The sequence below is a fragment of the Rana temporaria genome, chromosome 7, assembly GCF_905171775.1.
Source record: "Rana temporaria chromosome 7, aRanTem1.1, whole genome shotgun sequence".
Taxonomy (NCBI): Eukaryota; Metazoa; Chordata; class Amphibia; order Anura; family Ranidae; genus Rana; species Rana temporaria.
In genome coordinates this window covers 69,777,329-69,789,395 of record NC_053495.1, presented here as the reverse complement: position 1 = coordinate 69,789,395, position 12,067 = coordinate 69,777,329, and the positions used below count along the sequence as shown (strand labels likewise).

At 48.9% G+C, this 12,067-nt stretch overlaps 1 protein-coding gene across 6 annotated transcripts in view; it reads left to right on the top strand.

Moving 5' to 3' along the window:
* The window catches only part of SGSM3 (small G protein signaling modulator 3), a 439,637-nt gene that overhangs the window by 127,001 nt on the left and 300,569 nt on the right, over window positions 1-12,067 (top strand). For all 6 annotated transcript variants that reach the window (XM_040359570.1, XM_040359574.1, XM_040359572.1 and 3 more), the window contains exon 3: window positions 11,112-11,197. In XM_040359570.1, coding sequence (XP_040215504.1) covers window positions 11,112-11,197 — 86 coding nt within the window. The remainder of the gene's footprint in view (window positions 1-11,111; window positions 11,198-12,067) is intronic.

Below are 12,067 nucleotides of genomic sequence, written 5' to 3'. Positions count from 1 at the left end.
TTACTGTGCCCCATCGCTTGCAGCCTTACTGTGCCCCATCGCTTGCAGCCTTACAGTGCCCCATTACTGTGCCCCCCTCCCCTACCCCCACAAAAAGATGATTTTTGACATATTTTTTGCCGAATTGAACAGGACAAACTGGGTGGGTTTTCACCACACCAGTATAAATAGGACTTTGTTGGGGCGTTGTGTCTATAGTAGGTGAGCTAGTAAATTCACAGATAATTGCTTATAAACAAAATAACTAATTTTATTTAAATACATAAAAGCAATAAATAAAATCCATTGTTTGCCCTGATACAGGTTAGATGGGGGTGGTGCTGGTCGCCGACATGTTTTGCATAAATTAGCGTCTTCGGGGCGCCGCATTCATCTATTTCATATCTTCCAATAATATTCAAAAAACAAAACAAATTGTTTACATATAATAATGTTCCAGGGCATAAAAAGCATTTCACAAATAGAAATATTCTTGCGTGATATATAATGTATATAAGCTCACCAAAGCTGTCAAAACTGATCTGAAAACTGCACGAGGCCTTACGGTGACCCCAAAGTTGACAATATAGCCAATAAAGAGAACGCACCCCCAATGGGAGTCAGATCCGCTGGGTTTATTGTGGGGCTGCTGGACCCTAGTACCCCCACAGAGAACAGTGTATGAAACAGCAGTATCTAAAAAATATAATAATAAAAGAAAATATGGTAGTATAATTTATAGTTATACCTAACAAGGTCAACCATAATAAATCATACATATTTCTTGATCATAAGTTACGACACATACCTGCTGTTCATTTAAAAGTAATTAACCGCTTGCTCTCAGTGGGAGAAAGTATCAGAGAGGAAGAGCAGAGACCGGAGATTGCCTAGGGCTAATCAAACAAGATTTGAGTTGTAACAATGATCCAGTTCGTATGGGAATTAATTTTAATATATCATAGCATCTAACCTGTATCAGGGCAAACAATGGATTTTATTTATTGTTTTTATGTATTTAAATAAAATTTGTTATTTTGTTTATAAGCAATTCTCTGTGAATTTACTAGCTCACCTACTATAGACACAACGCCCCAACAAAGTCCTATTTATACTGGTGTGGCGAATACCCACCCAGTTTGTCCTGTTCAATTCTTTTAATTCTCCAAAGGACTGGTGCACTTTGTCTGTGCTGGAAATTGTCCAACAAACGTTTCTTCAAATCGACATATTTTTTGCCAACTTTTGGGGCAGGTAGCGCATGCACAGCTCTTGGTGCAGACCGACATGGTTTCAGCCCATTCAAGTGAAAGGGCTGAAATCGCACAGAACCTGGAAGGCATGTGGATCGCAAAGGAACCCAGAGCATGTTCCTACGTGATTTGTGCTGTGAACCAGTCCTGAGTCTTGGAGCCCATTGTTGAAAAAAGGTCAGGCACTTGTCTTCACTAACTTGTCTGACACGGGGGGGGGGGTTGGGGGGCACTGACACCCGGAGCAATTGCCCTGAATCTCTAGCAAAGTTTCCAGATGGTACCAATAGCAGACAGCTTGTCTTTGAAGACGGGAAGGGGGCAAGTTGTCAAAGAAGAATACTGACAGTGATTTTGGGGATAAGAGCATGCTGTATGTGTTGGGGGGGGGGGCACACTTTGGGAGGGGAGAGAAATTGTGCTGGAAGGGCGTGTTGAATAAAAAAAATGTCTCCCCTCCTAAAGTTCCCCCCTAGCACATACAACATGCTCTTATCCCCCCAAATCACTGCAAGTATTCTTTTTTGACAACTTGCCCCCTGTCTCTGTGTCTCCTTCTCCTGCAAGTGCCAAGCATTAATATTTTGTGTACTAACCTCAGATCAGCATGTCCCGTCCTGAGTGCCGTGTGTCCATTCTCCTCCCCCTCCTTCCCTCCTGACATTCAAGCCAAGGAGAAGGGGGGGGGGGGACTTCAGTCCTGTGTTAGTGTGAGGTGGGCAAGAGGGGGGAGGAAGTGAGAGGGAGAGATGCCTCGCAGCTGTGGGAACAGAAACGCCCCACAGCCCCACAGCCAAGCAGCAAGCCAGTCACTGGAGCGGAGGTGAGAGAACCAGCAGCATGACTCCCCAGCAGCACTAGCGCGGAGGAGGAGGAAGTGAAATCCTCCTCCACTTTCAACGTGGGCAGTGACGTCACTGGTTGCCAGACGCCAAGCGGCTATAGCAACCAGTGATCAGTAGTAGGTGGAAGAGGTGGAGGCAAAGCCAGAGCCAGCGCTATGGCGGCTCGGTCCACCCCTGTTCCCAGACTGTCACTTTCATTGCGGGACACTGTATTGTCCTGCAATGAAGGTGTCCTACTGCAGCCTCGGCTCAAAGCGGTCCCAGGGCAGTCCAGCCCTGCCACTCTGTGTCTTTCGGTTGACAGTTTCCTGGCTGATCGCCAGGTTCACCCCCACTCCTCACTCGCCCTGGAATAAATTCCACTCGCAAAAGAGTGCATTTTTGAGGGCTGGTGTAAACGCATCCTTCCCAAATACCTCCAGCAGCCATTTTTCAATAAATTCAGTGGGGTCTCTACCCTCTGTTTTTTCATGGAGACCTACAATTCTCATGTTATTCCTCCTCATCCTGTTCTCGAGGTCATCTGCGCACTGATCCACTGCGGCCACCATGCTGGTATTATGCTGTGTTTCTCTTATCAAAGGAGGTAGTTTGTCCTCCACATCACTAATCCTGCTTTCAGTCGCAGTGGTCCACTCTCTAATCTTTTGAATGTCCTGCCTGATCGGACACTTCATCCTCTAGGCCACCAAAGCATTTTTGCAGGGTATCAACTGAGACCGCCTTTAAGATCTCAGCAAGGGTAGGCTGCACAGGCTCCTCATCCTCACTGTTTTCCTCTGGCTCCTCTGCCTTTTGTCGTTATGGGGCTGCTATCTGTGCATCCCAGAACACCCTCCTCCACAGTTCCCTGTGCTGAAGGTTCCCCCTCCTCTATATTCAGGGTGCCTGCCAGTTTCTGGGCATAGAAACTAATGTGCTTTGTCAGGGGGTCACCGCTGGCATTCTTGGGTGTTTTAGGAGGTTTACTCACTGTGTCCTTCGTTTTTCTAAGCCCTGCGCTGTCCATCTTGGATTTCCGAGCGGTCTCCCCCTTCTTTACTCTTTCCCCGCAGCCCCGTCATGGCTACAGCCCAGGTAAGTGGCACAGCTTGTTCCCACAGGGTTTCCGGAGTCCGCTAATAGCTTTAAATCAGTGTGATGCTGCCGGGAACAGGATCAAAGCAGAGTGACAGGCGGGAGCTCTGTGAGAAAGCAGCTACTCCCATGCCGATCCAGGCCACGCCCCTCACAACAGTGAATTTACCTAAGGCTTGGAGTTAAGCATGTAGTCAAAAGTGGTGTAGATAATCACTATCCAAACCACTTTTGACTATATGCTTTACTCCAAGCTTAATTCCGGCCATACACTATACGAAAATTCGGTCGTGCAGACAGTTCTTTCGTTTTTCTAACAGTTATTGGGCACAAAATCGAATATCGTTGTGACGTTTTTGAGCCGAAAAAGGACACATTTTAGAAATTTTCTGCCAAACGAACGATAAATCGGAAGGTTAATGCGTTTCCCGTCCGAACTTTCTGCACTAGGTATATGTAGAAAAAAAACGAACCAATTTCTCTTCCGTTCATAGACGGACACAGCATCCTTTGACAGTAGGGTTATATCCGCTTCCCTTTAGGAGAGTTTAGGCAGAAAAAAAAGCACTTTAAGTGTTAACAACCCACACCTAGCTCTAGCAGCCTCAGTTTTTTCCTGCCTAACGACAGGAGAGGTCAGGCACTTCTGGAGTCCTGTACTCCTGCATTTTTGAATCCTGTGATTCTTCTATCAACCGCCGACTGGGTGACAGGCTGGGTCTCGACTCTTGTAGTCCCCCCATGTTCGGCCATCGAGCGTGTGCCGGCCCTTAGCTCAGCTTTGGGACGTCCACGACAGGCCCTGTTGCTCCAAGGGCGGCCGGGGAACTTCGACCGGTCTTTTATGGCTTTGTCACAGTGTGTCTGGCCGACAGCCATGCCGTTTAGCGGACGTTGGTTCTGTCTGGGATACCTCCAGCCGGTGGTTGCAGGACAGGTAAGTAGTGGCCCCTTGCTCAGGTAAGTGGCCTGGCTGGAATTTTCCCCTGGGAGGTCGACTGAGGGCTTGCCCTGCTTTCCTCTCTCCCTTATTTTCCTCTCCCTCCTTTCCCATTTGGGTAGGGACTGTGAGGGGGGGTTTTTCTGGGGTCTCTGATACACCAGGGCTTGTGTGCATAGCGGGGGCTGAGTGTGTTCACTGCAGGGGCCTGTGGTGTTCACTACAGGGCCTTTTTGTGTGCTGTGGTGACTTTGTGCTGTACTGTTTTTTTTGCTGTGTCACTGTCTTTTTAAATGCGCAGCGGCCGCCATTTTGCCGGAGTCCCGCTTTACATAGCTCAGTGGCCATTTTCTTGTGGTCCAGGACTGTTTTTTACACATTCGGCGGCCATCTTGAAAATCGTTTGGCCTTGTGTGGCCGCTTTAGCGTTGCAGAAATGACACAAATCTGCCTAGGACAGACGCAGCACAGCCGACTTCTCTGCACACTTGGGCTTCTCTCAGACCGTGCGGCACCTGGGTGAGGTGGTGAGTTTCCCTGGGGGCCCCCATACTCTGTAAGGCCGGGAGGTGACCGTGGGTGACTCTGCTTTGCTGTTAGGTGACACAGCGGGGGGGGGGGGGGATTGGGGGGCCTGGACAGGTACTTCTTCCCCTGTAAGCCCATGTTAACCCTTTCTGCCCCTCCCCCTGCCACATCTGCTATGCAATGTCGGTGGCATTTTTTCTGGCCATTTTGAAGCGACTGGTGGCCGGCTGGGGGGTATATTAGCGCCCCCCCTCCCTGGCCTGCTTCTGGGGATATCTCTGACACTGTATTGTCAGATGATGCAGGCTTAACCCACGCACACAGTGAGAGCAACTCTGGTCAGGGCCGGTTACTGTTTGGGAAATGTTGGAGCTTGTTTTTTCTGCAGGCGTGATACTCGGTACTTAAGGATGGGGCGGGGGCACCTGCTGTGCCTGTCCTTTTTGGGTCCCGCAAACCGCCATGCAGTGACAATTTTTTCCTTGTGTTTCTTTTTTGGGACAGTCTGTTTTACAAGGAATGGGATACGCCGCAGACAGTTTTTGCTTGCGACTAGTTATCCTTTTGTGGAGGACCTTTTTAGTAAAGCGGGTCTCTCCTCCGTCCGTGGACCCTCCCGTGTCCAGGTGAGCTAGCCACCATGTGGATGGGGCTCCTGCCTTTGAGGACCCCGCGGATGGGAGAATGGAGGCTGTAGCCCGCTCCATCTTCGCGGTAGGGGGTTCGGCTGTGAGACCGGTTTTGGCCGGAGCTCTGGTGCCATGGACTCTGACTGTACGGGCAATGTTTTTTTTTGCTGCAGGAGCAGGATGCTTCCGAGACCTGCAAGGACCTGGCTGAATGATTAGTTCTGGGTCTTAAATTTGTCTGTGGGTCGGTCCTGGTTACGCTCTTGCTTCCAGGGCTTCCGCCTATGCAGTGGTACTGCGCTGCCTTGTGTGGCTGAAGTGCTGGTCTGTGGACCAGTCCTCGAAGAAGGCCTTGGTGGATTGCCTTTTAGGGGTGAACGGTCCTTTTGGGACTTCCCTGAATGGTATCTTTATGGATGCCACGGGTGGTAAGAGCATGCTGTTCCCACAGTCTGGGAAGGGCTAGGGACCTCACCATGAGCAAGGACCCTCCTTTACTACCCCAAACGTTTTTTTCACCCACCCTGTGCGGTGGGGGAAGGTTTGCAAGGTGCTAAGACCCCCGCTGCGGGGCAGCAGCGCACCTGGTTCCGCAAGCCCAACAAGCCTGCAGACATACCTGCTTCCGCCTGAAGGTCTGCCCCCGCCCGTGTCTCGGGTGGGGGACTGGCTTCGCAAAATCGCGGCTCAGTGGAGGTCTCTCCTCCCCGACCGTTGGGGTTTGCGAACTGGTTTCCTCGGGTACAAGTTAAGAGTTTCAGGATTTTTTTCCCTCCAGCCTCTGGCTTCCTCCGGTTCGCCGGCTGGCTCTGTCAGGGGCTGTCCAGGATCTTCTGGTCGGGGGAGTGATTGTGCCCGTTCCCTCGTTGGAACGGTCTCAGGGGTATTACTCCAATCTGTTTGTAGTCCCCAAGGAGGACGGGGTCTGTCCAATCCTGGGCCTCAAGGCCCTCGTTTGTTTTTGTCAAGGTGCAAAATTTCAGGATGGGGATTTTCTGGCGTCCTTGGATGTCATGAACGCGTACCTGCATGTCCCCATATGTTCAAAGCACCAGAGATTCTGGGCTTTGCGGTCAGGGAGGACCATTTTCATTTTGTGGCCCTCCCGTTTGGCTTAGTGTCGGCACCGCGGGTTTTCACCGAGGTGCTCGTCCCAATACTGGCCCGGCTGTGGCAGCGGGGGTTTCTTATCGTGGGATGTCTGGACGACATTCTCCTACGAGCTTCTTCGAGCTCTGAATTAGTGGAGCCGTGTCTATCACGTGTCAGACTCTCCAAGAGTTCGGCTGGCTTCTGTATTGTCCAGAAGTCAGTGTTGATTCCGTCTCAGGGACTGGAATTCCTGGGACTAGTCCTGGATTCTGCCGGGGCGGGAGTTTTTTTCTCCTAACGGAAAAAATTCAGACTCTGCAATCTGCTGGGCAGCAGTTGTCGACCCAAAAGGGGTCATCTCTGCAATTTTGCATGAGGGTTCTGGGTCTGACGGTGGCCTCTTTTGAGGCGGTTCTGTATGCCCAATTCCAAGCTTCCGTCATCTCTGGATTACCAGGGTCATTGAGCCAACTGGTCATGTTTCCCCTGGTGTGGTGGCTGGCGTCTCCGGTGCTTCGGGCCGGGAAGTCGTTTTCTGCCATGCCACTGGACAGTGGTCACGACGAATGCCAGCCTCTCCGGTGGGGGGGGGGCATTTGGGGCACCCAGTCAGCCCTTCCGATCAATATTCTGGAGCTCCGAGCAATTAAGCTGTGCCTTGCCAGGTGGTCCCTGGATCTGCAGGGCTGACGGGTCAGGATCCAGTCCGACAACGCCACAGCCGTGGCGTACGTCCATCAACAGGGAGGCACGCTGAGTTCAGCTGCAGCAACGGAGGTCGCGCACATCCTTCGGTGGGCCGAAAGGTCCGTTCCGGCTCTATCGGCCGTGTACGTTTCGGGGGTACAGTATGGCAAGCCGACTTCCTAAGTCGCACTGCACTAGGCCAAGGAGAGTGGTCTCTCCACCCGCAGGTGTTTTCAGGGTCTGTGCCAAAAAGTGGGGCACTCCGGATGTGGACCTTCTAGCGTCCCGTCTCAATCGGTAGGTGCCACGGTTCGTGGCCAGGTTTAAGGACCCGTGGGCAGACGCGTCAGGCGCGTTGGTGGCTCCTTGGTGTCACTATCGCCTAATTTACACCTTCCCTACTTGGAAGCTTCTTCCTCGCCTGCTGCGCAGTGGAAGCCGAAGGGATTCGATCGATCCTGATTGGCCGCGTCGCTCCTGGTACGCGGACCTGGTGCGTCTGGTGGCAGACGCCATCTAGCGTCTTCCCCTGAGAGATGATCTTCTGTTACAGGGTCCGATCTTCCACCCTGTTTTACAGCCACTGGCTTTAGCGGCGTGGCTGTTGAGAGCCAGGGGCTGAAGGACCGAGGCCTATTGGGCTCGGTGGTCTCTACCGTGCTGCCTGCACGGAAGTCTACCTCACGTAGGGTTTACCATCATACGTGGAAGGCCTACATCTCTGCGTGTGAGGAGATGAAATGGCACCCTCGTACATACGTGGTGTACAGGATTCTGCTGTTTTTACAGCAGGGAGTGGATCTGGCTCTCGCCTTAAGTACGGTTAGGAGTCAGATTTCTGCTCTGGCTGTTTACTTTGTGACCTTTGGCGTTGCACTCCTTGGTGCGTACGTTTGGTCAGGGGGTCTGGCATGTGGCCCCTCCGGTGTGCCCTCCACTACCCCCATGGGACTTGAATTTAGTCCTTTCGGTGCTTCAGGATGCTCCCTTTGGGGACATTTGGGAGTTTTTTTGTTGACTGGCACAAAAGATGATTTTTTGCTGGTAGCAATTACCTCGATGAGACGAGTGTCTGTCTGAACTGGCGGGCTTGTCTTGCAAGGCTCCCTACTTGGTCATCCATAAGGATGAGGTGGTGCTGCGGCCGCAGCCGTCTTTTCTCCCCAAGGTCGTTTTGGCTTTTCACATTAATGTGGACATTGTTCTTCCATCCTTATGTCCTCGGCCGAAATGCCAGGAGGAGGCCACTTTTACATCCTCTGGATTTGGTTTGGGCCTTACCGGTGTACTTACAGTGCCTTGCGAAAGTATTCGACCCCCTTGAACTTTGCGACCTTTTGCCACATTTCAGGCTTCAAACATAAAGATATAAAACTAATTTTTTTTTAAGAATCAACAAGTGGGACACAATCATGAAGTGGAACGAAATTTATTGGATATTTAAAACTTTTTTAACAAATAAAAAACTGAAAAATTGGGCGTGCAAAATTATTCAGCCCCCTTAAGTTAATACTTTGTAGCGCCACCTTTTGCTGCGATTACAGCTGTAAGTCGCTTGGGGTATGTCTCCATCAGTTTTACACATCGAAAGACTGAAATTTTTGCCCATTCCTCCTTGCAAAACAGCTGAAGCTCAGTGAGGTTGGATGGAGAGCGTTTGTGAACAGCCGTTTTCAGTTCTTTCCATAGATTCTCGATTGGATTCAGGTCTGGACTTTGATTTGGCCATTCTAACACCTGGATATGTTTATTTGTGAACCATTCCATTGTAGATTTTGCTTTATGTTTTGGATCATTGTCTTGTCCCAGTCTCAGGTCTTTTGCAGACTCCATCAGGCTTTCTTCCAGAATGGTCCTGTATTTGGCTCCATCCATCTTCCCATCAATTTTAACCATCTTCCCTGTCCCTGCTGAAGAAATACAGGCCCAAACCTTGATGCTGCCACCACCATGTTTGACCGGGGGGATGGTTCTCAGGGTGATGAGCTGTGTTGCTTTTACGCCAAACATAAAGTTTTGCATTGTTGTCAAAAAGTTCCATTTTGGAGCACCTTTTTCCACATGTTTGGTGTGTCTCCCAGGTGGCTTGTGGCAAACTTTAAACAACACTTTTTATGGATATCTTTAAGAAATGGCTTTCTTCTTGCCACTCTTCCATAAAGGCCAGATATGTGCAGTATACGACTGATTGTTGTCCTATGGACAGAGTCTCCCACCTCAGCTGTAGATCGGACACAGCACCCACCCCTCTTTTGTTTGCACTGCTTGTTACGAACTGAGGCTGCTAGAGCTGGGTGTGGGTTATACCCGGGGGGCCACGCCCCCTGGGAGGAGCTGCACTGAGGAATGTGTTGTTAACACTTAAAGTGCTTTTTTTTCTGCCTAAACTCTCCTAAAGGGAAGCGGATATAACCCTACTGTCAAAGGATGCTGTGTCCGTCTATGAACTCGGAGAAATGGATTTTACGATGAGTACAAAAATTCGATTTTTTTTTATTTATGTCCACTGAACGATTTATCGGTCATTACATGATGGCACTATCGTTTGCGCTCACGACCGAACGTTAGTTTTTCGAAAGTTCGTGCGGACAATTTTTCGTGGAGTGTATGGCCAGCATTAGGTAAATTCAGTTGTGGCTTCTTCTATTGGTGTTATGGTGGTAAATGGTCTCAGGTGTGACTGGGGAGCAGGTGTGTTAAATTTGGTGTCATTGCTTGCTCGCTCGCGCTCTCTCTGGCTCCTTTTACACAAGGCGGACTCTGTCGTTACGGAGTCCGCCTGCTCCCGCCAGCTCAGCAGGAAATCTGCAGATCTCTGCTGAGCCGACGGATGACAAGCTCCTCCCTGTTCACTGAGTGGGGAGGGGCTTGTCGGGCGCCGCTGTCTCCTATGGTGCGATCTGATAAAAACGGACAGCATGTTCGGGTTGGATGTCAGCGGACATGTCTCCGCTGACATCCGCCGACGCTCCATAAAGATGCATGGAGCGGCCGTCCGTGTGAAAGGGGTCGGTCTCTCTCTCTCATCACTGGAAGTTCAACATGGCACCTCATGTCTAAGAACTTTCTAAGGATCTGAAAAAAAGAATTGTTGCTCTACATAAAGATGTCATAGGTTATACGAAGATTGCCAAGACCTTGAAACTGAGCAACAGCATGGTGGACAAGACCTTACAGCTACTCGAAATAGGCTTTGCTATGGTCGACCAAAGAAGTTGCGTGCAAGTGCTTGGCATCTATCCAGAGATTGTCTTTGGGAAATAGACGTATGAGTGCTGCCAGCATAGCTGCAGAGGTTTAAGCGGTGGGGGGTCAGCCTGTCAGTGCTCAGTCCATACGCTGCACACTGCATCAAATTGGTCTGCATGGCTGTCATCCCAGAAGGAAGCCTCTTCTTAAGATGATGAACAAGAAAGCCTGCAAACAGACGAAGGACATGGATTACTGGAACCATGTCCTGTGGTCTGATGAGACCAAGATAAACTTATTTGGTTCAGATGGTGTCAAGCGTGTGTGGCGGCAACCAGGTGAGAAGTACAAAGACAAGTGTGTCTTGCCTACAGTCAAGCATGGTTCCCTCCCTTTCGGAGACTGGGCTGCAGGGCAGTATTTCAACATAACGACCCCAAACACTCCTCCAAGACAACCACTGCTTTGCTAAAGTAGCTGAGGATAAAGGTGATGGACTGGCCAAGCATGTCTCAAGACCTAAACCCTATTGAGCATCTGTTGGGCATCCTTAAATAGAAGGTGGAGGAGCGCAAGATAGCGGACTCCAGTGTCAGGCTGTGAATCGCTGGTGAACTTGATGCCCAAGAGGGTTAAGGCCGTGCTGGAAAATAATGGTGGCAACACAAAATATTGACACTTTGGGCCCAATTTGGAAATTTTTACCTGGGGTGTACTTACTTTTGTTGCCAGTTGTTTAGACATTAATGACTGTATTGTGTATTTTTAAGGGGACAGCAAATGTACACTGCTATACAAGCTGTACACTCACTACTTTACATTGTAGTGTGTGTATATGTGTATATATATATATATGTGTGTATGTATAATCAATATATTTTTTTTCTTATAGGAAGTTACACCCCATCTCCGGGTGGCCCTTTTTCTGCTTTGACCCCAAGTATGTGGCCACAGGACATACTTGCAAAATACACACAGGTAAGAACAAATATAATTACATTTAGAACAATTTATACAGTGAGGGAAAAAGGTATTTGATCCCCTGCTGATTTTGCCCGTCTAATTTTAATGGTAAGTTTATTTTAAAAGTGAGACAGAACAACAACAAAAATATCCAGAAAAACACATTTCGAAAAAGTTATAAAATTTGCATTTTAATGCGTAATATTAGTATTTGATCCCCTATCAAGCAACAAGATTTCTGGCTCCCAGGTTGCTTCTATACAGGCAGCGAGCTGAAATTAGGAGCACTCTTTCATTTTTTTTTTTATTTTTATATCGGATGTTTTTTTTTTTTTTTTTATATCGGATGTTGGATTTATAAGTCATTATGATATTTGTAATTTCCTTGTTTTTATTTTCATGGAATTATCCCTTTTTAAATTGTAGCATTGACAGTTGCACACACCCATAGAAAAAATCTATATAGCATATACAATTTTCTTTTTATGGAATTGTTGCTTTAAAGTAAAAAACAAAGTGTAATAAAAGGAGTGCTCCTTATCTCAGCTTGTTACCTGTATAAAATACACCTGTCCACAGAAGCTATCTGATTGCAATCTCTCCACCATGGTCAAGACCAAATAAGTTTGCTAATAAACATCTGAATGATTCAGAGGAGAACTGGGTGAAAGTGTTGTGGTCGGATGAGACCAAAATTAAGCTCTTTGGCATCAACTCGCCGTGTTTGGAGGAGGAGGAATGCTGCCTATGACCCCAAGAACACCATCCCCACCGTCAAACATGAAGGTGGAAATATTATGCTTGGGGGGGGGGGGGGGTGGGTTCTGCTAAGGGGACAGGACAACTTCACTGCATCAAAGGGACGATGGACGGGGCCATGTACTG